This window comes from Aplidium turbinatum, chromosome 3, assembly GCF_918807975.1.
Source record: "Aplidium turbinatum chromosome 3, kaAplTurb1.1, whole genome shotgun sequence".
NCBI classification, from domain to species: Eukaryota; Metazoa; Chordata; class Ascidiacea; order Aplousobranchia; family Polyclinidae; genus Aplidium; species Aplidium turbinatum.
The window spans coordinates 7,881,117-7,904,625 of record NC_137474.1 but is presented as its reverse complement, the minus strand read 5'-3'; the positions used below and the strand labels follow the sequence as shown (position 1 = coordinate 7,904,625).

Sequence of the window (23,509 nt, the reverse complement as noted above, 5' to 3'; positions counted from 1 at the left end):
AATAAAAGCCTTCGTATCCTCTTATTTATATATCCCTGGTCCAATTAAGTGGGTGATCAGATTAAATGTCGGCCGATTAAGCGGGTTTAACTGTAGCAACACTTCAAATTTGCCTGGACATTGAATGCTACTTTGAAACGGCATTTTGATAAGAAAGTTAAGTTTACGGTACTTATTTCAAAGTCAGTATGAAACTTGATAAATATAGGCCTATTGCTCTTTTCTTGGCAGACAAAATGAGGAAAACCCTTTTTCACATTTCATGCACCTACTGAACTGCAATCGACATTCAGAATTCAGCACAACTTTTACGGATATTGACTGCGACATCTCAAAGCCACAACAGTGGGAGAGTGCCACACAAGAATTTGCGACAACGAAACATTAGGCCACTTAAGGTGTGACAAAAATTGCCCTTAATGATGTAACAATTAAACAATCCAATTTGGGTAGAGAGGTAACTTTTTTAAAACATAAACAGACATAACTCAGCAACAACAGTAGGCTACATGATTATAAAAACAAAGAAAACAATAACTGAACGTTTTCGGCTAGTCATACAGCCCTTTTCAAGCCTATAAGAACTTCTCTAAACTCTGAATTGAGAACTTCTCAAATACTTGACCCGTTGTGCTGCGTAATTTTTTAGTTATCATTTTGTGTGAGCAAGTTAACGGTTTCTCAAATGTTTAGATTTGACTATCTTTTTGCTCTGATACTCTACGCTTCTTTAGCATCTTTTTTCAATTATTTTTTCTTATAGGCTTGAAAAGGGCTGTATGATTAGCCGAAAACGTTAGCTTATTGTTTTTTGTTTTGTTTTTATAATGTTAAATGTAGCGTTATTGCTGAGTTATGTCTGTTTATAATTAAACAATCGTGCATGAAACTGTTATCATCAACACTGAATTAGCTAACCATTCGTCGAAGACAGATAAAAACTAAATATGAGAAATAGCTCGCAGCACCCCAGAGTATTGTAAATGGCACCCAGGTTGGAATTTGGAAACCACTGCAGTAACTTAACGTTAGGCCTGTTTGATTCATTTTATCTTTATGTTGCTGCAACAAACGAGCAGCCATGACTTACCTTGTGCAATTAATGGCATTGTAAACTAGCTACACTTTTTTTTGGTTCTGCTCTGACCAACTGCCAACAATGTTGGTAAATTGTTATCACAGAGTACGTGACTTTGCAGCTGTCTACTACTCTGGCTAACACTGAACTAATGCCTGCAGTAACTCACAGATAAAGAAATAAAATTGCAGTAAACAGTTTTCCGACTCAAAAATAAATTTAATTGTTTCTACGTATAGTTACGTTGAATAATTGCATGCAGCAAGCAAAGAAAGTTTTTATATCACTCGAGGATGAAAGCAGACTCCTGCAAGTCTTGTCGAATTTTTAATTAAGCCTGCAGATAGCATAAAAAATTACAAGATCTAAACTTTTTCGGCAACTGATCAGTCCAACAATAATCAGCTCAGTAGCCGAGTGGTTTCGCCTTCGGTTCTGGTACTGGTAGATTTGAGATCGATTCCAGGTCGGGTCAAAGCGAAGACCAAAAAATGGTACCGATAATTACGCAGTAGCCTAAGAATAAGTGATGGCATGGGCGCCGATCGCTCTCTAAGATTGGTGGGGACATTTACTAGGAAAGAAAGGGCAGACGAGCGAAGCGAGCTGAAAGATTGGGGTCTGTTCAACAAACAAACAAATAGGCCTACAGTAGATAGGCTACAAGTCTAATGCGATGTATTTTAATTGTCAGTGTCAGCATTGGACAGCAGAAGTCCAGCAGAAGTCAAACACTGCAACTCGGCAACGAGTCTCCGGCGAATTAAAAACGAAGTCCTTGGTTGATCCTTGGCTTGTAATGAAGGTTGATCGAATTCAAAACTTTATTGTGCACATAGCAGATCATTGCATGATTTGGCCGTTTCTGTGTCATGGTAGATCGTAACAACGTTTTGATACGTCGCAAAGTTGAAAATGAGCGTTCAGCTGAACACGAGCGGGCTGGTGATATGAGCAAAAGTTCCACTTGCGGAAACATTTGCCGAACAGCGGATGGTATCTTCTTTAATATCATTCGAAAATCTTGTGCAAGGGACTCTGTGTAAAAGAACTGAAGATAATCGTCTACCAAATGTGATTGTAGCTTTCCACTAAAGAGTGATTCTTGTAGAATGTTGTAGTGCTCAAGATCGGTCGACTTGAAATAGTCAGTAAGATTTTGCTGCGAGCTGTCAATGACTGCAAAATACTCTGATTGATCGATCTTGAAGTTTAGGAGGTTGACCATGGCCATGTCCATACTGAAGACGATTTGAACGTGACAAGTCTTTTAAAAATTGGGTAGGGTAAGAGTTTTTTCAATTGAAAAAAAGCTGCCTGCCAGCCTTCCAACTGCTGATTTTCCTATATACTTTTTTTTGCCAAACCGGTAAAGACATTTCAGCAGCTCTTAACCTCAATGTAATAATAACTGAAAAAATAGCTTTTTTCTTATACAAAAGTAACACAAGCTACACTTACTGCACTACATGCTTGTACGACTCTTTCAAAGTAATTCTAAAACTCTGCACTGTGTGGCCCTGGCGTAACCAAATTAAATACAATTTGCGAGTTACACCAGGGTTTCTCTGCCTAATAAAACATTTTTACTACGGTTGGGGCTTCCTCGCATAAAACAAAAATGTTGTCCCCTCCTTTCAATATATTTTAAACGTTTGACTGGTAAAATTGTGACATTCGGGTAATATTTTCCCTTTTACGTTACAAAAATAATGTAAAAAGATGATGGGGACATGTAAAAAGATGGTGGGGACATGTAAAAAGATGGTGGGGACATGTCCCCACTGTCCTATAGGGATCGGCGCCCGTGAGTGATGGCATCGTAAACCTGATTTAAAATTAAAAATGAGCCCTGTCGCTGAAAGACCTTAGCTGTTGTAGAGCGACAATAAATAAAACCATAACATTTTTATTATTAATCCAACAATAAAATCACACAGATAACCAGACCAATGGTCTACTGAGTGTACAATAACCTACTTTTTAATGTGATGATGATTACCAATCCCTCTTTACTCATGGACCCTTTTCAGAAAGTTATCCAATCTACGAACCTACAAACTTTTATAAGTAGGAGAAGACGAGGCAAAGCGGGACGCGGGGCAAAGCGGAACATCGCGATTTCTCACGTTTTGTACCCTTTGGCTCCCTCTAACTGGAAGCACTAGTTAGGCAACTATAAACTGTATTTGGTGTGCAAAAATGGCGACTGGCAGAGCACAACGCGTGTCGTGAGGAAGTAAAATGTGTTTTGGCATGGTTTGCTATAAGAAAGAGATGGAAAAGTAGCTACCACATTCGTTAGCATAAGCGAATTTTTGGTAGCTTTGTTTTTATTTTAGACATTGAGACAGTATTTGTTGGTAACAAAAGCAACTTTTACCTAAAACTTTACAGGTTTTAGCAGAAATGTTATTTTGTAAAGGCTATACTTTGGGGCAAAGTGGGACAGCTGTATTAGGGAAAAGTGGGACAGTGCATTAGGGCAACATGAGACTCTAGAAGTCTAGATTGTATCTGTGGTTCTTCTGTTGATTGAATTTTTGTTTATAGGCCTAACTCTTTTAGCCTTCAAGATTGTAAAATATTTATCAGCATTCATTTATATTGTACCGGTAGGCCTACACAATTTAACTCTGACAATGGTTCGTCGCTATAAGAGAAAAACGGAAATAGGTAAATGGACGGATAGGCTATCAAATGCAATAGAAGATGTGAAAAGCAAGAAGTTGTCTTTGATAGAAGCGGCTAAACACTACCAAATCATGCAAAAATGAAGTTCAAAAAAAAAATTCTTTTTTGATTTGTACTATAACAGTAGAAAGATTTCGCTTGATCTTCGAACCAAATATGCTGACCAACTAAGGCTTTCGATTAAAAAAGAAATTAACTAAATCCAACCATCACTGTTGCTAAAATTACGTTTTTACGAAAAGTGTCCCGCTTTGCCCCGTCTTCCCCTAACCCCAGTTAAAAAAATTTGAAAAATTACTTTTATTAGGCTGCATTATTCTTATCCTATAGCCTAAATCAGAGGATTTACAGATCCACGTATCGGTAACACTTTCTACAAACATCAACGCGTCCGTGGACCTCAGATGGAAAACTACTGTTTTAAAGTTTATGCTATTAAATAACATTAAATCTTGGTTAAAAGTATATTTTCTCAGAAGCTGAGTTGGTGATAAACGCTTTAAACAGAGATTCAGGGCTTCAAGGATTCAGAAACCTTCCAGAAATTTTGCTTTGAAATTTTAAGTACCGGTAATTTCATTTGAAGCTGTGCAAAATTAGGTGGACACGAAGATTGGCTTCCTTGCCTTTCCATCCACTGAATCTTCAACAACTTGGCGAAGGTAGCCACTTTAACAAGTCGAAATTCTGCCACTAAACTTGACTAGAATGAAATTGCCAACCAATCATAAACTGAATACTGAAAAGTTTGGGTGTTCATCAGGACAATTATCGTTTCTAGCACTAGTTGCTACGTTCATCTGATGAAATTGAAAGTAAAATTAACAACAAACAAGATGGTTTATTGCTTCACTGACGTTTCGTGCACCATGACAATGCGCATCCTCAGAGCGAATAACATACAAAATAAAATTTCACCAGGTTATATACTCATATAAATCATAAGCTACGGTTTAAGTGACGTAAAAAATGGCGAAAAGAAGATAATAGAAAGCAAATTAAGTGATAGATTTTTTGTCAGCTGCTTGGCTTAGGGGTTAGGGTTAGAAAGTAGTCATTTCATTGACGCGGGTTCGATTCCCACCACTGCTATTGCTCTTTTTCTTCTGTAATTACCAAATAAAGTTCAAAACAAGCATTAGGGATGAGTGCTAGAAGGATCACAATTGGACGGTAGCCTCTTATAACATGTTCTGATTGGTTGGCGGTTGCATTGTAGTCATTCGCAGTGGCAGAATTTCGACTTGTTAAAGTGGCTACCCTTGGCGAAAGCCTGGATACGACAAAAACTCAAACCACGCCACTTTGGACAGCTGTAGCTTCACGAAAGAAATTTTAAAGGGCATTTGAAGGGTATTTACGTGACCTTAATTCTCGTTACGCCTATTTACTGTATCTCAACATTTTATTAATCCAAGGGACGTAATCCTTTTGAAGTTGTGGTTAAAAATTTCAACTTTTACAGCTAAAAGTAACCTAAGGCTAAATTTTCATGTCAAGGTAAATGTTAGTGCTTTTAGACTAGAGTGGCACTCAATCGAATGAGCCACGCTGTGCCACTGTCTATTTAATACTTTGCCAACTCCACACCACAAGCATTTTATATACAAAATACTAGGCTACTCTGCATTGCAACGGCGTCCGTAAAGTTTTTAAACTATCTTTTTCTTGGAACTTGAATTTTTTTGTTTTGTTTGTCAACTTGGGGTTAATTTAAAGCACAAGATCTTCATCATCCAAATTTGGTTTTGTCCCCGCTAGTGGGGTGGCCAACTCTTTCCTTGCAGCGATTGCCTTTACTCCTATTCTCCATCTCGTTCTATCCAGCAGCCGGCAAATCACTGATCGATTCGCAAGTTAGGCAGCTTTATCAACTCTAAAAACACGCTACCATGCAGAAAAACTGATGTTTAATATTATTGTAAAACAACACACATAAAATCCATGCAAACAATATTGTAAGGTTTCAAATAATGCAAAATCAAATAACAATAATTCAGAGAGCAAAATTCAAACGTCTGCAGATCGAATCAATGTTAAAATGACGGATTTTGCTGTCTGGGATATAAGTTTACAAATCGGCTATTTTTGTTGATTTTGTGTCTGAATGAGATTAATAATCCAAAAATCTGACTCAATTTAGTGCCATGTTAAGACGACATTTTAACGTTAACAGACGTAGAAGTAAAACGTTTAGTGTTAAAAGTAACAAAGTTTGGAAAAGTGTTGATGGCTAGTGTGGAGGCTACATGGTTAGCGAAACACAATGCTCGCTGTTCTATAGTGAGTAGTCAGGTAGTGCTGACGCCAGGAAGATTGCTTCTTTTCAAAAGTTTACCCCGAAACGATGATTGGTTTCAATAAGTTGACATACAGAGTTTAACAGATCACTCGGGCAGCAAAACGGTCTTTTTCACATTGGCTCAACGTCTGAAGACGTTACATTAATGTAAAAATAGACATCTGCTTGCTGGGAAGTAGTTCGCATCTGACGTCGTAACCATCACATCACAGACAACAAATCAACCGTATTTTACATTGATTCAACGCCTGCAGGCGTTGAATCAATGTAAAACACGGGTGATTGCTGTCTGGGATCTTGGTAAAGTCAATTTCACAATGAAGACCGAAGTTATGTAGTTCACAGATACTAATAATAAGCCAAGTAGCATGGCACTGTAAATTACACTACACGATGAAAAAACTACAAAAGTTAGGTAAAAAGAGTGATTTAACATTTCTGGGAACAATTTTCAACATAAAAAATTAATACCAAAAGCTAAGTTTATTTTCAATTGAAGCATTTGCTTAAAAATAAAGACAAACATATGAAGTTTTGAATTGACATGCGCTAATGGATTTTCGAAAACATGACAACTTAAGAAATCATGCAGTAGCAACAACGCCACGACGTCGGCATACGTGACGTGTACTTGACAAATACAGTGAGAAACAGAGTAAGTAAGACAGTGAAAACAGAAAACACGTCGCCAATATCGACTTTGTAAGGTAACTGTGCTTTTGGGCAATCGATGCTTTACATTTTTTCTCTCTAATTTTCATATTCATTCAATGCATCAAATAAAATGTAGCTTCTAGAAGACATATCCAAATCTTCGTTGTTTCCCGTACAATTTTACAGGTTATTTCTTGAGTTTAAAAGGCATGAAGTGACACTGGATTTCAACCAATATAATCTAAGTTCTAAATACTTTCCAAAAGGTTAAACCAGAAAAAGATTATAAACGACTGAGATGAACAATAAATTATGCAATTTCTTTGTCGCAAATGAAACAATCAGACACCTTAGCACAAAATATAATCACACAACGCGAAACACAGGACACTATAAAATCTATATAATATATTAACTTTCATGCAGGACGTTTGAAACAAAATTGAGATAATTTAATGAAAAGGAAACATTAATTTAACCAGTGACTGTTGACCACTCGGCATATTGAGACAGAAGGTCTGACGTTTTCGTTTGACAAAGTGATCAATAACATTAATGTAAAACTTGGCTTAGTCTCATAAAAATTGATAATTTGGATTGTACAGACTGCTGTTCACAGATAGTGTTACATCGACAACGATTGATGAGCACAGTACATGAATGAGTAAAACAGTCCGAAGTTGTCGAAGTGAAAATAAAAATCAAACAAAGCTACGTGGGAAAACAAGAAACGAAGCACAGAACTAATTTGAGGGACGTATGTATTGTACAATTGTTTACATACCGATCTTTTTTGACGATGATTCAACGTTTGCAGACATTAAATTTATGTAAAAAATGACTGATTTGCTAGACGAACCGTAACGTTTAGCAGAAAGTGACAGAACACGTATTGGCAAGACATTGACATGCAATCTATTTTCTTTTTAGTTGTGAGGGTTCTGTTGGGCGCTTGCATGTTGAATCAATACAATAAGAGGATTGGTATGCCGGGCGGACGGTCGTCTCTTTACATCGAGGTCTTGAGTGTAGTCCAGATCAAAAATACATAAGACAGCATAGGATGAAATTTGCCATTTTTACATAATTTAACGGCTGACAACATTGCCAGTCGTTGAAATCATGTAGAAATGGCAACTTTTGCAGGGTGGGTAGCGAACACGGTTATGGAGACATAAACACTTAACTCAGGAAACTGCCAAATCCTTTCGGATCCTCAGATTGACTGCAGCTGGCGATGAAGATACAATTCTTGTTGGAGGATAAAGGTGGCGTAGTCGTTGAAAAATAAACTTTGAACTGAACATGCAACCGATCGTAGACCTCAAATGCGATTTACCTCCTACCACAGAGGTCTAAAAAGTTCAATCAAGTACCGACCGTTTGATAGAAGAGGAAAGGTCGCCAAAGTCATGAAGGTTGCTGTCTGATACGAACTTGTGGCCTGAAGGTGCTGCGATGAACCTGTATAACAAACTTGCTGAGGTTATGCAAATATTGCATAAAATTCTGTAACGTTTATTAATAACAACATTGGTGCGATAAAAGTTTATCGCTGAACATAGGTTATGATACAGTGCTGATGCAAATGTCTTAAAAAAATAACCGAAACATCATGACCGAAGTAGCAAGTTAAGTCTTTTTCATTGATGTAACGACTGCAGACGATTATAATTAAATCAAACTTTTGATGTAACAGCTGCAACTTTTGCTAGATGGAGAATCATATAAAGTTCTTGCAGTACCTGTACAAGCTAACGCAACCGTGCCAGAACATTGGCCGTCGCATCTTTCCGATGATCTTCCAAGAGTTTTGCTCGAGGTCATACGCCTCGATGACGCCGGACAAGCCGAACATTTCGTCGTACCCCCCTGAGACAATGATCTTGCCCTCGAAGACAGTCACACTCCCCCCAAGATGGACTTGAAGCATTGGGGCTGTGTTGTTCACCCATTTCATTCTGAAGCAAAAGAAATTGACGTATTTCAGACTTTGGTCAGGCTAAGTAGGTGAAGGGGAAAATGGTCCAGATTCGTCAGCTGCTTTACTACACTAAACATGCTAAATTTCCACAAACCATCTAAAGACCATTTTTTTACAGTTTCAGTGTTGACTGTTGACAAATACGTGAGATAATGCAGTACCTGAAACAATAAAATTGCTATTTGCAGTCAATCACTTATAGCAGGGGTGTGCAACCTTTATTACAGGAGGACCAGATATAAATAACTGGGTGAAACCGCGGGCCGCACGTTTATTTAATACCTATGATTTCTAGCAGTTGCAGCCACAAAAAAGTAGTTTCTTTGTTAATCATATTATTCTTATGGCATTATGAGGGGTTATCTCCTTGCAGAATTAATAAGTTAAGACGCATAGCCTAAATTTCTGAAGAAAACTGCTATTCAAATTTATTGTCACACCTGTCTTTAAACGTCACAATTGTCACACCGTCTTTAAACGAGTTCAGTGAAAAGTTTGCAGCTGGCTTCTTTTCCCGACGGCTTTTTCCAAATTTACTTTAATGGAAGTGCTCGCAATTCGAAGTCCATTTTCCAAGTGTTCGTCTGTCAGAACCGATCGATAGGGAGATTTCATGACGCCCATTTTAGCAAAAACTTGGTCGCACAAATACGTTGAGCCAAAAAGAGCCATTTTTGAAGCTATGGATTTTTCGAAATGTGGAAAGTCATCTTAGTTGACATGTTTTCGGTAAAAATCGCCAAGATTCATTTCGAAATACTTTGCTTTCAAATCCGTTTTCTCTTGAAGATCAATCACTTCAAGTTATATCTGCTATGGTGCTTTGTTAATGTCTGTGTTGAATGGCGAAATGAATATACCAAACAAATGTCCATGAAATTTGAAGTCCTTGAAAGGAGCCAAAAATTCATACAACAATTTTTCAAGCTGGTCTGCAAATTCAGTTTTCTTCTCAGGATACATTCCATAGTCTCTCAAAGTTGGAAAGTGGAAAAGATTTCCTGTTTGTACATGAGCTTTCCAAAGTCGTAATTTGTTCATAATGCCTTTTATGTGACCATACATATTTACGTTCCAAATAATTAAATACTATTAAATACAATGGATTAGCGGTGGCCGGTGGGAGATTTCTAAAATGGTTAAGGTGCGAAATCTACAATAATCTACTCCACAATGAATTGTTCACACGTGCCAGACTAAACTAAATTATAAACACGTTTCACGAGCTGCACACAATTCAAAATTGGCACATCTTCGCGGGCCGCACAATTTTTCTTTACGGGCCGCATTTGGCCCGCGGGCCGCACGTTGCACACCCCTGACTTGATGATGATGATGTTCGCCCTTCGTTTCCGAAGATGGCCAATGAGACTGAGATCAAGTTTCTTTTTTCTATTTTTAGTAACTGACACCCCTGACTTATAGAATAATGAAATTGTAGGCAGCTGTATAGAAAACATATCGTTTGTTCACTAAAGACAGGCAATCAAACTTTTCAGACAAACTGTAAAGATATACACTATACTGTGACTACAGTAATGTTTTTGTTTGCATACTGAACATTTGTTTACATCTGCAGACGTTGAATTAATGTATAAATGAAAGATTTTGTTATCCGAGGTCTGAATACCTCGATGGATCTAACGTTAAAACTTCAGTCGAATCTTCTCGAATGAAGTAGAGCATTCCCTTGAGTGATGTTATGTGAGGCACAAAAGTGGTTTCAGGCACGCATAAAGGTGACACCTCCCACGTGTCTGTAAAAAAGACAAGGTAACACGTCAATGTTTGTTAAAAAACAATATGATAGAAACGGAACCTTATCGTTTGCCGACGTAAAGACATCAGATCTTTATCAGTTGAAAGAGACAAAGCAAAATGACTTTAAAAAAAAACAGCAAGACACGCTTTGATCATGAGTTCTTCTCTCGTGTTGTCGCTATATGTCAGGGCATCCGTTGGCTAGCCACTGCCTGGTGTCGTCATCGATAGAAACTAGGCCTTCCATACCATGAGGTGGTCTGTATAGCCAGATCATGAGTTGATCTAAAATGAAGTCGGCACGAGGGACAACAATCACGTTGATTAAACGTCACGACACAATTTCACAATGTGCAGCCAAGATGTACCTGTTTCAGGGGAATAGACTTGTATGACGGCCTTCTCGGAGTTGAAGATGCAGCCAATGGAATAAATCTTTCCGCTACATGTCGCCACAGAGCAATTGGACACGGGGTGCGGCATGGAAGAGATTGTCATCCAAGCGTTTGCCACTGGATCATAACACTCGCACCCTTCCGCTCCCACCTGATAATTAAAACGTTGACGTTAAAATTACTGCTGTATACGTTGCAGTTACGTGTTCATCATACAAAACTTGCTACCGAAGTTGTGGAAACATCAGAGCTGTCGACCACGTTAAATTGGGTTCAATCGTCACATTTGCGAAGACTTGACTTCTAAAAGCATAATGAGAGTTGCCCACGTAGTACTAAAGTAACTCAGTGCTTTTTCATATAAACACTGTTTTGAGTGAGGATTTCTTAATTACTTCACATTTACTTGTTATAAGAAAGAGTTATGATGAGAGTCAAAGATAGAATGATATTTTTTCTACATAATTTTTTTTCAAGTATCCAACATTTTTCGATAAACTGTCATCAAAGAAAACCAGTTTAAACCGGTTAAACCTTGGATACGCTTATACAAAAACAGAACGTAAAAAGATAAGAGATGCTTACACCTCTACATACAAACTCACAACGTAAAGATAGGAGTTAAGGACCACTGATCCGTGATACTCCCTCGCACGCGTCATAGGTGCCACCTCCGACCACTCGTTGACTTGGGAGTTGTAGCGCCATACTCTATTGAACACGCTCGCACCGTCTGAGCCGCCTTTGAAGTGAATGGATTAGGCGGTGATGTTACGGTTTAAACAACGTAACAGAAATGTTACACAGATAAATTATATCATTGTTATCTCAAAATTACTGAGCACAGTCATCATCTGGTGAACGCAAAGCAATAAATAATGCATTAACTGCAAAGTTGAAAAATCGCATGTGTTGTATCTATCATGATACAATCCCCCCCAAAAAACGACGTGAGTTTAATTTGAATTTTGAAAGATCTTTATCGATACCAAAATCACAATAGCAGTTGGTGTATTTTGCCGTAAACCAGCTTGCAAAGCATACCTGTAACGTAGATGTAATTTCCAAGGCTGACGGTCGCGTATCCACCTCTCAAGTTGCCAACGAAAGGATCTAAGGTTCTCCACTGTTTGGATATAGGATTGTAACTCTCAACAGCTGTTGCCTCATCACAGTTCTCGTCACACCCGCCAACGGTGATCAATAGTTCAGCAATCCCTTCAAAAATGTAGTCATTACAACGGCCGTGACGTAGCATGCCTTTAAAAGGGCTCGTTACAAGGTGATTGTGGAAGCAGGTTGTGTTTACGGACCGTAACGCGTCATTTGTCATTTAAGCCGCTTTGAGACTGGTATTTGAGAACTTTAGACTCGGTCAAGTGCAGAGTAAGGACTTTATGACATTTTTCAAATCTTTCATTTCAGAAAATACCACTCTTTAGAGTCTTTACCACCTGCTGCACACAAACAATAGAAGTTCTCCTACGTTTTGCTCTCCAACGAGCTATAAGCATATTGCTGGCTAAGTCAAAAAAAGCAGTTCCAAAACAAAATTGTAGCCATTACTTTGACATCAGCATAATTTTTGAGGGCTTGGCTGAACGACATAATATCTCAATTTCAAACCATCTTTGCGAGTACCAGCAAAATAGAATATTATAGAACGCCTTTAAATCAGTTTTTCTCGTTTTCAGAGTACCGGTAATATAATGTGAACAACAGATCCAATATAAATTATTTTAAAACATAACTTAGCTGAAGTGCTGAACATTGGATGCGTAATTGAAAAACGACTATTGACGGTCAAAGAAAAAAACTTTTTACAATACAAACATCAAACTTAAAATATATTGCCCTTGGGTCAATTGGGCAAAACAAACCAAAGACAATATCTTTCGACATTCTGCAATGTGGATTGTGGAAATTCACTGCGTGAATGCTTTGAACCACTAGTTTCGAATTGAGGCAATTCGGCAGGAAATTTGATACCAAAAATAACACTTCTAAACATGATGATAGCTTTTACATTGGACTGAAAGATCAGTGGAAGACCCATACTGCAATATTTATCATTTGGTATGCAGTAACACTACTTATTTCATGCATATTTGGTAAAAAGAGGCGGTTACACTAACCGGTTGAAGGCCTGGGTTGAAATCTGATGGACGTGCATTCCTCCTTGGTCAGCATACAAGTGTGGAAGGTCCTTGACTCTTTGATCAGTTCTTGACACGTGGACGAGTTACGAATAATTGGATTGACTTCTATTTTGGACAGAAGGTAAATTCTTCGGATGAAGGGCAAACGAATAAATTGCATCAATCTGTTATAAACAAGCAGTATTGCAAGCAAAAGTCCGCTAATCAGAATAAAAAAACAAAAAATGAACCAAAATCACTCCAAAGTGCTTGATACTTTACAACCAAGGTGTATGTAGTTAATTGTACTTCAACTTTTTGCGCCGCTGCTGTTTGTGTACCACTGTATGTCTTTTGTTTTTGTGTGTTTTTCGATCCGAATGTGAGCATTTTTGCCAGATGCAAAAAACAATTCAATACATATTAGTTGCACCAACAAAAACTACAGCTAAGTTTGAGAGGTATGCTTTGTCAAAGCGCTCACTTCACAGTTGATATTAGCGATAAACTGTTTAATGAAATCTCCAAATTTATATATTATACTACTAGAGCAGGGGTCACCAAATGGCGGCCCGCCACGCTGTATCGCTGCGGCCCGCGAAAGGTATCAGCGTACAAGTATAACCAAAAATACTTTTCTTGAGGAGTTAAAGAGCACAAAGGCAAAAAATACTTTCCGGGAAGCATATTTTCGCTTTGCATACGATTCCACCTACCGACCAATCAGATTATAGTTCTAGGTGGGGGTTGCTTAAAAGCTATTCCAATGCGATGTCCAGCCACACTGTCCCAGTGGTTGATTAAAACGTCTGCTTTCGAATTTCGAAAATGTCGAGCATAGGGTTGCTTATTTTAAGTTTGCGAATGTCATGTAAACACTAGTGTGCGTTTCACCGTTATTGTGTTTCACGACCAGTGTTCTCTTTATGCGAGTTTTTGTTGGCAAAATAGGTCGGTGTGCCAACCCAATTTATAATAAATTGTTCACGATTTCGCGTGTCATCCTTGCGCAGGGGCTATGCTAATCTTCTCTGTATCGTTTCAATTTTGGTATATCTACTGCCGAAGCAAGTTCTGCAAAACCTTGTTAATCAACAAATTCTTGCCACGCTGATAAGCATCGCAAGTGACAGCTGTCTATAACAAAAGAAAGACGGTTTTATAGACTCTCACAAAAAGGACGAAAAACCAACTCATTGCTTTTTTAAAGGGAAGACTGTTCATGAATTACGATAGAATTACGATTTTTGGGTGATTTCCACAAGCATTTGTTTCATGGTGCCTGGTTTCTTTTTCCCTGTTATTGGAGCCTATTTTTCACTGATATGTTTGCAGGTCACTATTGTTGCTTCTATTGCAATGTGTCAAACATTTCCTTGTTTACTGAAATTGTTAATTGCAAGATATCTGTTGTGAAGCGAAGTGACAACACCACTCTTGCTTGGCGATGAATATTCTGATGAAACCGCTCGATTCGCTATAAGTGCGCAAAACAAGTGGCCTCGTTTATTAGGCATTGTTAAAAAAAGTCAAAAGTGTTGTAAAAGAAGCTTGGCCTGGAAGTAGCGTTGTTCGATTAATTTTGTTGCTGCGGTATTCTAACATAAATATGAACAACATGTAACGCTGGATACTGGGTACAAAATGCGTTCTTTTTTAGCATAAGAGTCAACCTACCTAACATTTTATTAGTGCGGCCCTCCGTAGCTGTCCTTAGTGCCAAAGTGACCCGCATGCAAAAAAGGTTGGTGACCCCTGTACTAGAGTATCGCGTCCATAGTAAAAGGACGATTATATGCGGTCAACAAAACGAGAACCATAATGGGATGACGATCGCTGATTTGAATGTTTGAGGTATAATATGAATTTTTATTTAAACTGAATTGTAGTCGGGATTTCACATAAAAAAATACACTATAACGTCACACAAAAATCGGTAGCTAGGGCACGAAGTTGCCAGTAGCAACCATCGAACGAAACCTGTTTTGTCAAAAATAAAGTGAATTTGAGATTGAGAATGAAGTGAAAATAAATGTCTGTCTAAAAACGAACACTTCTGTCATCGATCGACTGGCGAGGAATAGTTATGCTTACTTGCAAAAGTTTCGTATCCTAGCCTGGACGTCGTGCTTTAGCCAGTGAAGAAGAATTTCATAAGCACACTCTTCTTTGTCGATGTTCAGACTGCGATTGGAGAGAATCTGTGGCAACAAATCTTTAAATAGACGACCTTGTGTGACGTCATACCGAAGACATGTATCACGTGACAAATACCAGCAAGTTAAACAAGACAGTAAAGAAGCGACCTCATTTTTACGGAGGTGTAGGTAGGGCCACTACACAATTAGGCCACCGGGACCAGTAAACGTCTTGACGTTACTGAGATTAAATGCAAATTTTGTACCCAGACAGCAAAATCCATCATTTTAGTGTTTACATCATTGATTCAACGTCAATTGATGTTAAATCAATGCAAAAGTTATGGATTTTGTTGTCTCGATAACGGAAGCAAGACAAGTAGCTATAATTTTGGCACGTAAGCTAACAAGGCAGCTCAGTAAGAATAACACATGCAATGCACTTTAAAGATGATTCTGTTGTTGATTGAATCGCTGATAACGACAGCATCATGGAGTCTGGGTTGCCTCATAATCATGTGACAGCCCACAGACGTCACATGATTGATTACAAGGACAAGCCAACCAAATTGCGCGGCTGTGTTCTTCAATTACCCAATAATCACAATGGCAAGAAATATATTATTTAATATATATATATAAATATATATATATAATATATCAATATATTATATAGTACATATTTTTTAAACTAAAATATTTTTTTACCTTATTTTATAAACATTATTAATATCATATATTAGATACATAAAGAATAAATATTATCAACGCTACAAAAAGTGCTCAATACCAAGTAAAAAATCAAGCAGAGCAAATTATATCAAACATAGTTACTAGTAACCTAAAAACCTTCACAGCCTGTTTTACCCTAATTGGGATCATACTGGTCGATTATGTAGCTATTCGGGAGAATTTCTAAGAGTCTTATTTGTTACAATCATAGCCATGACAAACCTGTCATCTTCCCATCTCCAGAAGTATGTAAAAAAGCAGTATCTGCACCCGAACATATTTTTGGCTTGTTCAAACGGAGATTAGGAATGTACGTTGAGTGTAGCTCCTGCGAGCTTTCTCTGACGTCACTCACTCTTGCTTCGCTTCAAAATTCTGGAATTTATGTCATCTGTGCAACCGTAGGCTTACAGCGCACTCGCAATGGAATGCAAAGCACTGGATTTTTCCAGCATACCTAGTCGCATCATGGCAATTACCTCACTCATACGTAGTTTTGCGGTTTCGTTACATTGTGCGTTTGTGTATAGTGATTGCAACGCTCCCAGCAGTACATGTCCAGTCCAAACTAGAGTTCCTTTTGAGTAGTTTCAACCATAATTATTATGTGACTCTGACTCTCACCTCAGTAACGTGGTAGGGATTGTTAATTTCTGGTTTCGGGGCTGCCAGCCTTTAGTTCTGGTGTTTTCTTTTCAAAATTCTGGTTTTTGGATTTCATTCGTCATGCTTGCTGTGTTATATCTTGGCCTCCACACTTGGATGTAGAATAAATCAGTATGTATAGCACTGAAGACTGCTGTGTCCTGGTCACCCCTCGCCACCATGGTACCCAGGAGTGTTGTCGTCGTGACGACGGCCGTGCATGAGCGGGTGTCTCAATATGCAACGCGCCACGTCCGCTACATCGAGCACAATTTACGCAATAATAATGCAAGATATAAGACTTTCCAACAGCACCTTGGAGGTAGTCTCATCATTCGGTATGTATATATTACTTTTGGTGCAATTGCTTGTTCAATTTAACAATACAGTACAAGGATTTATTGCGGATTCTACGCTATAAGCTGTTCAATGTCCATGTGATGTGTAAATTTAGTTTTTTGTTTGTTTTGTATTTCGCCAAGTTTAAATTTGCAGGCAAACTATGTCTATTGGCGAAAGATCCTACAACGAGTGCATGATGACACTACCTCCAGGATGCAGTTGAAAAGTCTTACATATTTTGCATTATTGCGCGAATTGTGCGTAACGTCCATGTCCTTTCCCACTTTTGGAAATGGGAAAATGACAGTTTTGTCATGGCTACGATTACGACTCAAAGAAATTTTTCCAAATAGCAACATATTTGGCCATGTTGGGAACATCAGAAAGTTTTTATTCAAATAGAATCTTAGTATCATGTGAATACTGATGATCACGGAATGGAGAAATAATGCAACTAAACTGAACGTTTTATCCGTCATTTGTACATTCAAAAAGATGTAAATCCCTGAATAGGTTTGTTCCGTTCTTAAACGCATTACATAGATCTCACATATTTTAATGTAACAAAAGGATTGATTTTGAAAAAAAAAAAATGCTTTTCTGTCAGATCACAGGTGATTAAGTGTCGCATGTGCATTTAACTACCGTATCTCAACAATTTTAGTTATGTACAAATAGTTTACACAACAACATTGGTACAATAGCCTACCTGTTTTAAAACAGGGTATGGCAAGGTTTTGTAATCAGCAGAGTCAGTAGCAACCGCAATGATATTGTTAACGGTGAATTTCATAGCCTCTTGTTCCAGACGAATATAAGACATGTTTTCAGCAAAGTCTCTTATTTCCAAGCAGTTGGTTGGTTGAAGTTGTGACACCAAGAAGTCACAACAAGCTTCCCATACAGTTGAAAACTAAAATATGAATTAACGTATTCAAAAACTATATATAGTCATAAAAATACAGAAAAATAACAAACGTTGAAAATGTCAAAAATCAATGGTTTTCAGCAAATTTTAAACACATGCTTGGTTTGCAGATAAAAGAAAAAGAAATAAACAATCCAAAAATGGTCAACATACATATCAACTACAATGACTTGCTTTCAGTGAATTGCTTTTTATTGGGTCAAACAGATCCAACGTTTCAAATAGAAATCAGTAGTTTTACCTTTAATACTGTTGGTTCAACAATATTTCAAAAAGTAAGTTTACTACAGGGTTGAGAAAAACCCAGGTTTTTTTAAAAAAGCCCAACCCGCCCAGGTTTTTTTGGGTTTTATTGTTTTTTTTTTTTTTAAAAAGATGCAAAAAAAGGTAGATTCATGCTTATTTCACCTCAAAACTACTTTTTACGAATGAAGTGCCTTTCACTCACAGTACATGCTTGCATAACTCAATAAAATAATGCACTAGGGTTGTTGTTGCTTGAATGTTGCATCATCCATTAATTTCAAGAGCAAGTTGGATGTTGCATCATCCACTGATTTCTATACCAAGTTGATGCTACCGTGGTAGAAATCACATTATTGCATCATTTGTTTTAGATTTGAAGGCAAGGAGCATTTATGCCACCATGTTTAAATATTTTTTATCATTTATATATATATTATATAGATAGTTCCCCCCAACCGCTACAACATCATAATGCCTATTCTATGTGATCATGTATTACACTTCAAGCCTATTGATTGAAAACATTGTGAATATAGCAAGGAAACATTCATGTCAATTGCAAAAGTTTACAAAAAAACGTATTTATCATACTTTTGCACATGAAGCAGGTAGCTTTTCTTGACAGTTTAGCATTGGTTGGGGGAAAAAATCTTTTTGCAGATTTGAGATATGGGGCATTGAAATGGAGTACCCCAAAACTTTTGTTCAGTAAAATAAAATGTTTTCCTTTGCTTTTTTCACAAATGTAATAACATATTTGAATTCCTTACCCCAAAAACTATAAGAATACATATTTTTATTCTTTCTGTATCTTAAAAACTAAGAATTCTGAGCCATTTTTGTTTTTGTGATACGAAAACAGCGCCTCTAGTGGCAAAAATGTAATTGTCGATATCTTGAAAACCGCTTGATGGATTTTGACGGCGTAAATGCCAATCTTCATCTTTTCCCAATAGCTCTAACATATTAAAAAATGAAGAAATTCTGAGAGGATGGGTTACAAAATTTCAAAATTTTGACTGTATTATAATAGAATGACCCATATAGTAATGGATGAACGATTGCGTGGCCAATGGCTATTTAGGCAAATGCTCTGAAACAGCCATGCGTTAGAATCCAGAATCTGTAATTGGTAAATAGCCTCCTAAATTGCATTTCACATCATATACAATAGAGATGTACCGATACCAATATTTTGGCCGATACCGATACCGATATAACTTTTTTAGGCCGATACCGATACCGATATTTTGGCCGATACTTTAGTGTTACAAAAAGAAGCAATTTTGGTATTTGCAAGTAATTATATCAAATGCTAAGTTTTACCTTATTTGCATAAAACTATTAAAAAAAGCTTTTTTTAATAGTTTTATGCAAATAAGGTAAAACTCAAAGCACAAGAGCACAAGATCAAAAGTAAAACCACAAGATCTTGTGCTAAAACACAAGCGGTGGCACCACCGCGACTGACACAGTGACAAATTAGTCTAAAACCAAAAAATCCCCTAAATTTAAAATTAGTTGTGTTCAAGTTTAGCGCTTACAATAAATAAATTCCAAAATACGCCACAAAACCAACCAAATTTGGAAATTTATAGAGCAGCAAGGGGAACTTCAAATGGGCAACATTAGGGGCCAAAGGGGCATTATTACGTCATTATGAGTGACAATGGACGGATTTCGAAGTCCTTGGTACTTGAAGATTCAAGAATCCAATCCCAACTCAATGTTGTGTCATAATAGTAGGTTTTAGTAATGAAAGGCCACCGTGATTGAGAGCTGGGGTATAAGGGAAGAAACATTATATCATAATTGGGGTTTCTGAAAAATTAATAAAGAGTTTGCGCAAACTCTCCAAATAGGCAATCATAATTGATAATAAGATGTAAAATGTAAACCAAGTCATTTGTGTAGTCGTACAAAAACTATACGACAAGTAATGTGCAACCTAAGGGCGGTAGGCACTTTAACATACTGATATCCCATTGAATCATCAACCAATCAGAAGCTACGCTGTTCATGACGTCATCAAGGTTGCGTTTCTCGGAACAAAGGAAAAATGCAACTTCCCACCACTGCTATTGCTCTTGTTTGTTGTGTAATTACCAAAAAAAGTTTAAAGTAATAATCAACTCTCTGGCTGAATGCTGAAATAGCCACAATTGGACGGACAACCTAACATCTGATGGTTCGGGTTCGTTCAATTGGATATCAGTATGTCAAAGGTTCTACCCTTAAGGGCGCTTGTCGTTTGGTTGAGAAGCTTTTGCCAGGCCAAGACTACCAAGGTAGCAAAAATGTATAATTTTGCATCGTTTTTACGTTGCTAAACGTTTAAAAAAAACATGTAACTTGGTTGTTTTTAGTAAGCTGGTTCTATCAGTTTGTGATTTAATTTCCACCTTTCGTTGTAATAAACTCATCAAGCTTAAACAATGTCAGAGTAGGCTAAGTAGGCTGCGCAACAAACTCCCACAGCCACAGTTATCCCCACTTGCTGCTGACAAGTCAAAGAACATCCATGTCTTTTGATGTTGCCTATTTGCGTTGCATTTTTGTGTTTTTTTTGTATAGTGATACTTGCTCTTCGCTATTTCTGTTACGTTTAGATGATGTCACGTTATTATGCCGATTTCAGATATAATAATTTAATTCAGATAATATGAAACCAAGGAACTTTCAGAAATAATTAATTAAACTACCATTCAACGTTTTATAGGCAGAGAAAACTTTTTCTCGAACCGTAGAAAATTTCATTATCAGATCACCGCTTCAATGCGTGATGGAAATCTACAGATAAATCTGCATCAGGCATTGCAGAGTGCAAAAAACAGTGTTGCAGAACGCGTTTTCGAATATTAAATTCTCATCAGTGCAACTACGTTTATGAACGCAATAATGACGTTGTATGGATGAAAAACTTTTACAAGTTTCATACTCTGCTGAGAGTAAAAAAGAAACACAAATGATAAATATTGGAGAAATTGAGTCTCCTTACACAATTTAAGAATCGAACAACGCAAAACCGCTGAAACAAAATGTTTTGTTTAAGTGAAAGAATCACTCTAAGCAACCAATGTTAAAACTTGCGCGCAAGAAGTCATGGGAGTGTGACGTATCAAAAATTTAAACAGGTTGTTATTTTTCTACATCAATGTGACGTTAGTTACTACTATAAAAAATTTATATCTTTGCTTCTCTAGAAAATCCGCAGCAAAAGCCTTTTTTTTCCGTGTTTAGTATCGGCCACAGTATCGGCCAAATTTTGCCGATACCGATACCGATACTCAAAAAATGGCCGATATCACCGATACCGATATATCGGTACATCTCTAATATACAACATACTACAGTAGAGTAGTACTTTCACCAGTTTAACTATAAGGCCTTCTTGCATAAATGAGTTTTAATGTAGTATACACAAAGTGGCATTACTTGATTTTGTGTGCTGTTCAATATCCACTGCGTTTTCAGTTTATTCTTGGAAATTTACTTCACAATCACATCCTTAAGTCCTCATTTAAAGTTTGTTTTAAGTGCCTTATAGTGTTTTTGTTCATTTTATTAATTTTCTAATAAAAACTGGACAAATATGATGCTCTGGGTTTTTTATGGGTTTTTTTGGGTTTTTTTAAGTGGGTTTTTTGGGTTGGGTAAAATACCGACAACCCTGTTGTTTTGTATCCTTGGTATAACGAAAAAATTAATACATTAAAACTAGTTTGTATATAATTTTGCATTTAGTAAATTTTAAATGTATAATTGTTTCATTCTTACTTGAAATAAGTCTGCTGCTTTCAGCAAGTCAACCACATTCCCTTCTCTTATCAAAACATTTCCGGTGTAGCAAAATTCAAGCAGACATTCCATAATATGAGAGGAAACGTTATATAATGTAACTTGGTCCATGAAGCTTTCTTTCATCAAGCCAGCAAACATACTTCTAAAATAAAATAAAACAGAACAGCATAATGCTTATGTAAACTAAGTTTGCTATTTACTGAAATCATCTTTCTTAACTATTTTGTGTTATATAAACTGAAATGAACATATCTACATACGTAGTGTACAAGTACATGGAGGTGTTAATGACTAGTTAACATTATTAGAAATAAACTAAAATTATCAGGCGTAAGCATAATTGATGGTTATTAAAAGACTCTACCATAAATATAATCATTGATTGATTAGGTACCGTACCGTAATAGATATACAATATCTAAACAAAAGCTATAACACCTTTTGTTCATTTTATACATTTGAATCAGACAAAAAGCCTAGGCTACCGTATAGGTCTAGACAACACATACATACCAGCCTACCACATAAGAGTTCAAGTAAAAACACCATTGCATTAAATTACATTACAATGAACGAGTTTAAATGAATTATTCGAAATAGTGATAAATAAAAGCCTTCTGCTCAGCAACTGCACTTTAGGGTGTGAGAAGAAGTTCATTACATTGGGCCATTGGTACTAATAAGAATAGGGTGGAAGTTCTGCTTTCTCGGCTGCTTGCTCTTCAGCAATTTTATATGCTTGTGATCCAATATATTACACCCTAGGTAGAGGTGTAATACCAGATTTGCATTATTGGAAAGCCAGAGCCATCCCACACAGTAGTGATACAGTTACAGACTGATGAAATACAGTAAAAAAACTTTACCTGAAATAATTACTGGCAGCTGCAAGCACTACCTTGTGACATGGAAATTGGACATCCTCTACTGATATGACAACATCAAAAAATTTTCCAGCTTGTCGTAAGCAATTTAATCCAGTGAGTAGGTGACCAGAAAAACCATCATCACAAAATCTATATTCATCTGGAGGCTTTGTCATTTCATCTTTCATAACTGATTTTTTTTATTGACACAGCTGTAAAACAAAAAAATATGTAGATTATGTAGTTATGCAAGTATGAGATATTTAACAAATAAATTTTTATGCTTAAAAACAAACAAATCTGCAAAACATTAACTTTTAAATGAGATCTTGATAGTGGTGGAAAATACAAAGACGTAATAATTGAAGGTACATACACATAAATGTATGCCAGGTAGGTACAGTACCCAAATTGTAACTTTTGTAAGCAGAGAAATTTAGATAAATTGCCTACCACCGTCATTCTGGCAGAATAGTTTTTCCGCTTTCCGCCTAAAAAAGTTATCCGTGAATAAGTGCGAGGCATACACTGCGACATGACATACTTTCGAAAAATCTTCGAATAAAACTTTATTCCGCAACACGTGCCACTTAAATTTTGCATGCATCGGATTCAGTATTAAGTTACCTTTCCAGGGATGTGCATCAATAGGTGGGCATTTGGGAGGAACGTCCAGCAGAACGGTTCAAACATGGAAGATAATAAATTACGATATTCAAGAAAATAATACGATTTTGCATAAAAAACACATCTCCAAACATCTTCGAATAAAACTATATTCCGCAACACGTGCCTCTTAAATTTT

The 23,509-nt window shown here is 37.0% G+C and overlaps 1 protein-coding gene and 1 non-coding gene across 2 annotated transcripts; both read right to left on the bottom strand.

Moving 5' to 3' along the window:
* Positions 1-5,667: 5,667 nt before the first annotated feature.
* On the bottom strand, positions 5,668-22,892 carry LOC145766502 (kelch-like protein 21). Its single transcript, XM_082578228.1, has 11 exons — positions 22,705-22,892; positions 21,815-21,980; positions 17,573-17,776; positions 15,101-15,207; positions 13,004-13,191; positions 11,913-12,086; positions 11,474-11,610; positions 10,842-11,019; positions 10,343-10,469; positions 8,474-8,689; positions 5,668-8,192 (listed from the first exon to the last, which is right to left on the bottom strand). Exons 1-11 carry the CDS (start codon positions 22,890-22,892, stop codon positions 8,093-8,095), a joined length of 1,785 nt encoding a protein of 594 aa, XP_082434354.1. The 3' UTR covers positions 5,668-8,092.
* Positions 13,975-14,077, bottom strand: LOC145767744 (U6 spliceosomal RNA). The gene has a single exon (XR_014288892.1). It is a non-coding gene; the product is annotated as a U6 spliceosomal RNA (small nuclear RNA).
* Positions 22,893-23,509: the final 617 nt, after the last annotated feature.

Bases quoted from the DNA above. Each gene is read 5' to 3' on its own strand.
- LOC145766502 (XM_082578228.1), bottom strand. From the start codon at position 22,892: ATGAAAGATGAAATGACAAAGCCTCCAGATGAATATAGATTTTGTGAT. The intron at 21,981-22,704 runs GTAAAGTTTTTT...ATTTTATTTTAG, and splicing joins GCTGCCAGTAATTATTTCAG to AAGTATGTTTGCTGGCTTGA. The intron at 10,470-10,841 runs GTACATCTTGGC...TCTTTTTTACAG, and splicing joins AGTCTATTCCCCTGAAACAG to ACACGTGGGAGGTGTCACCT.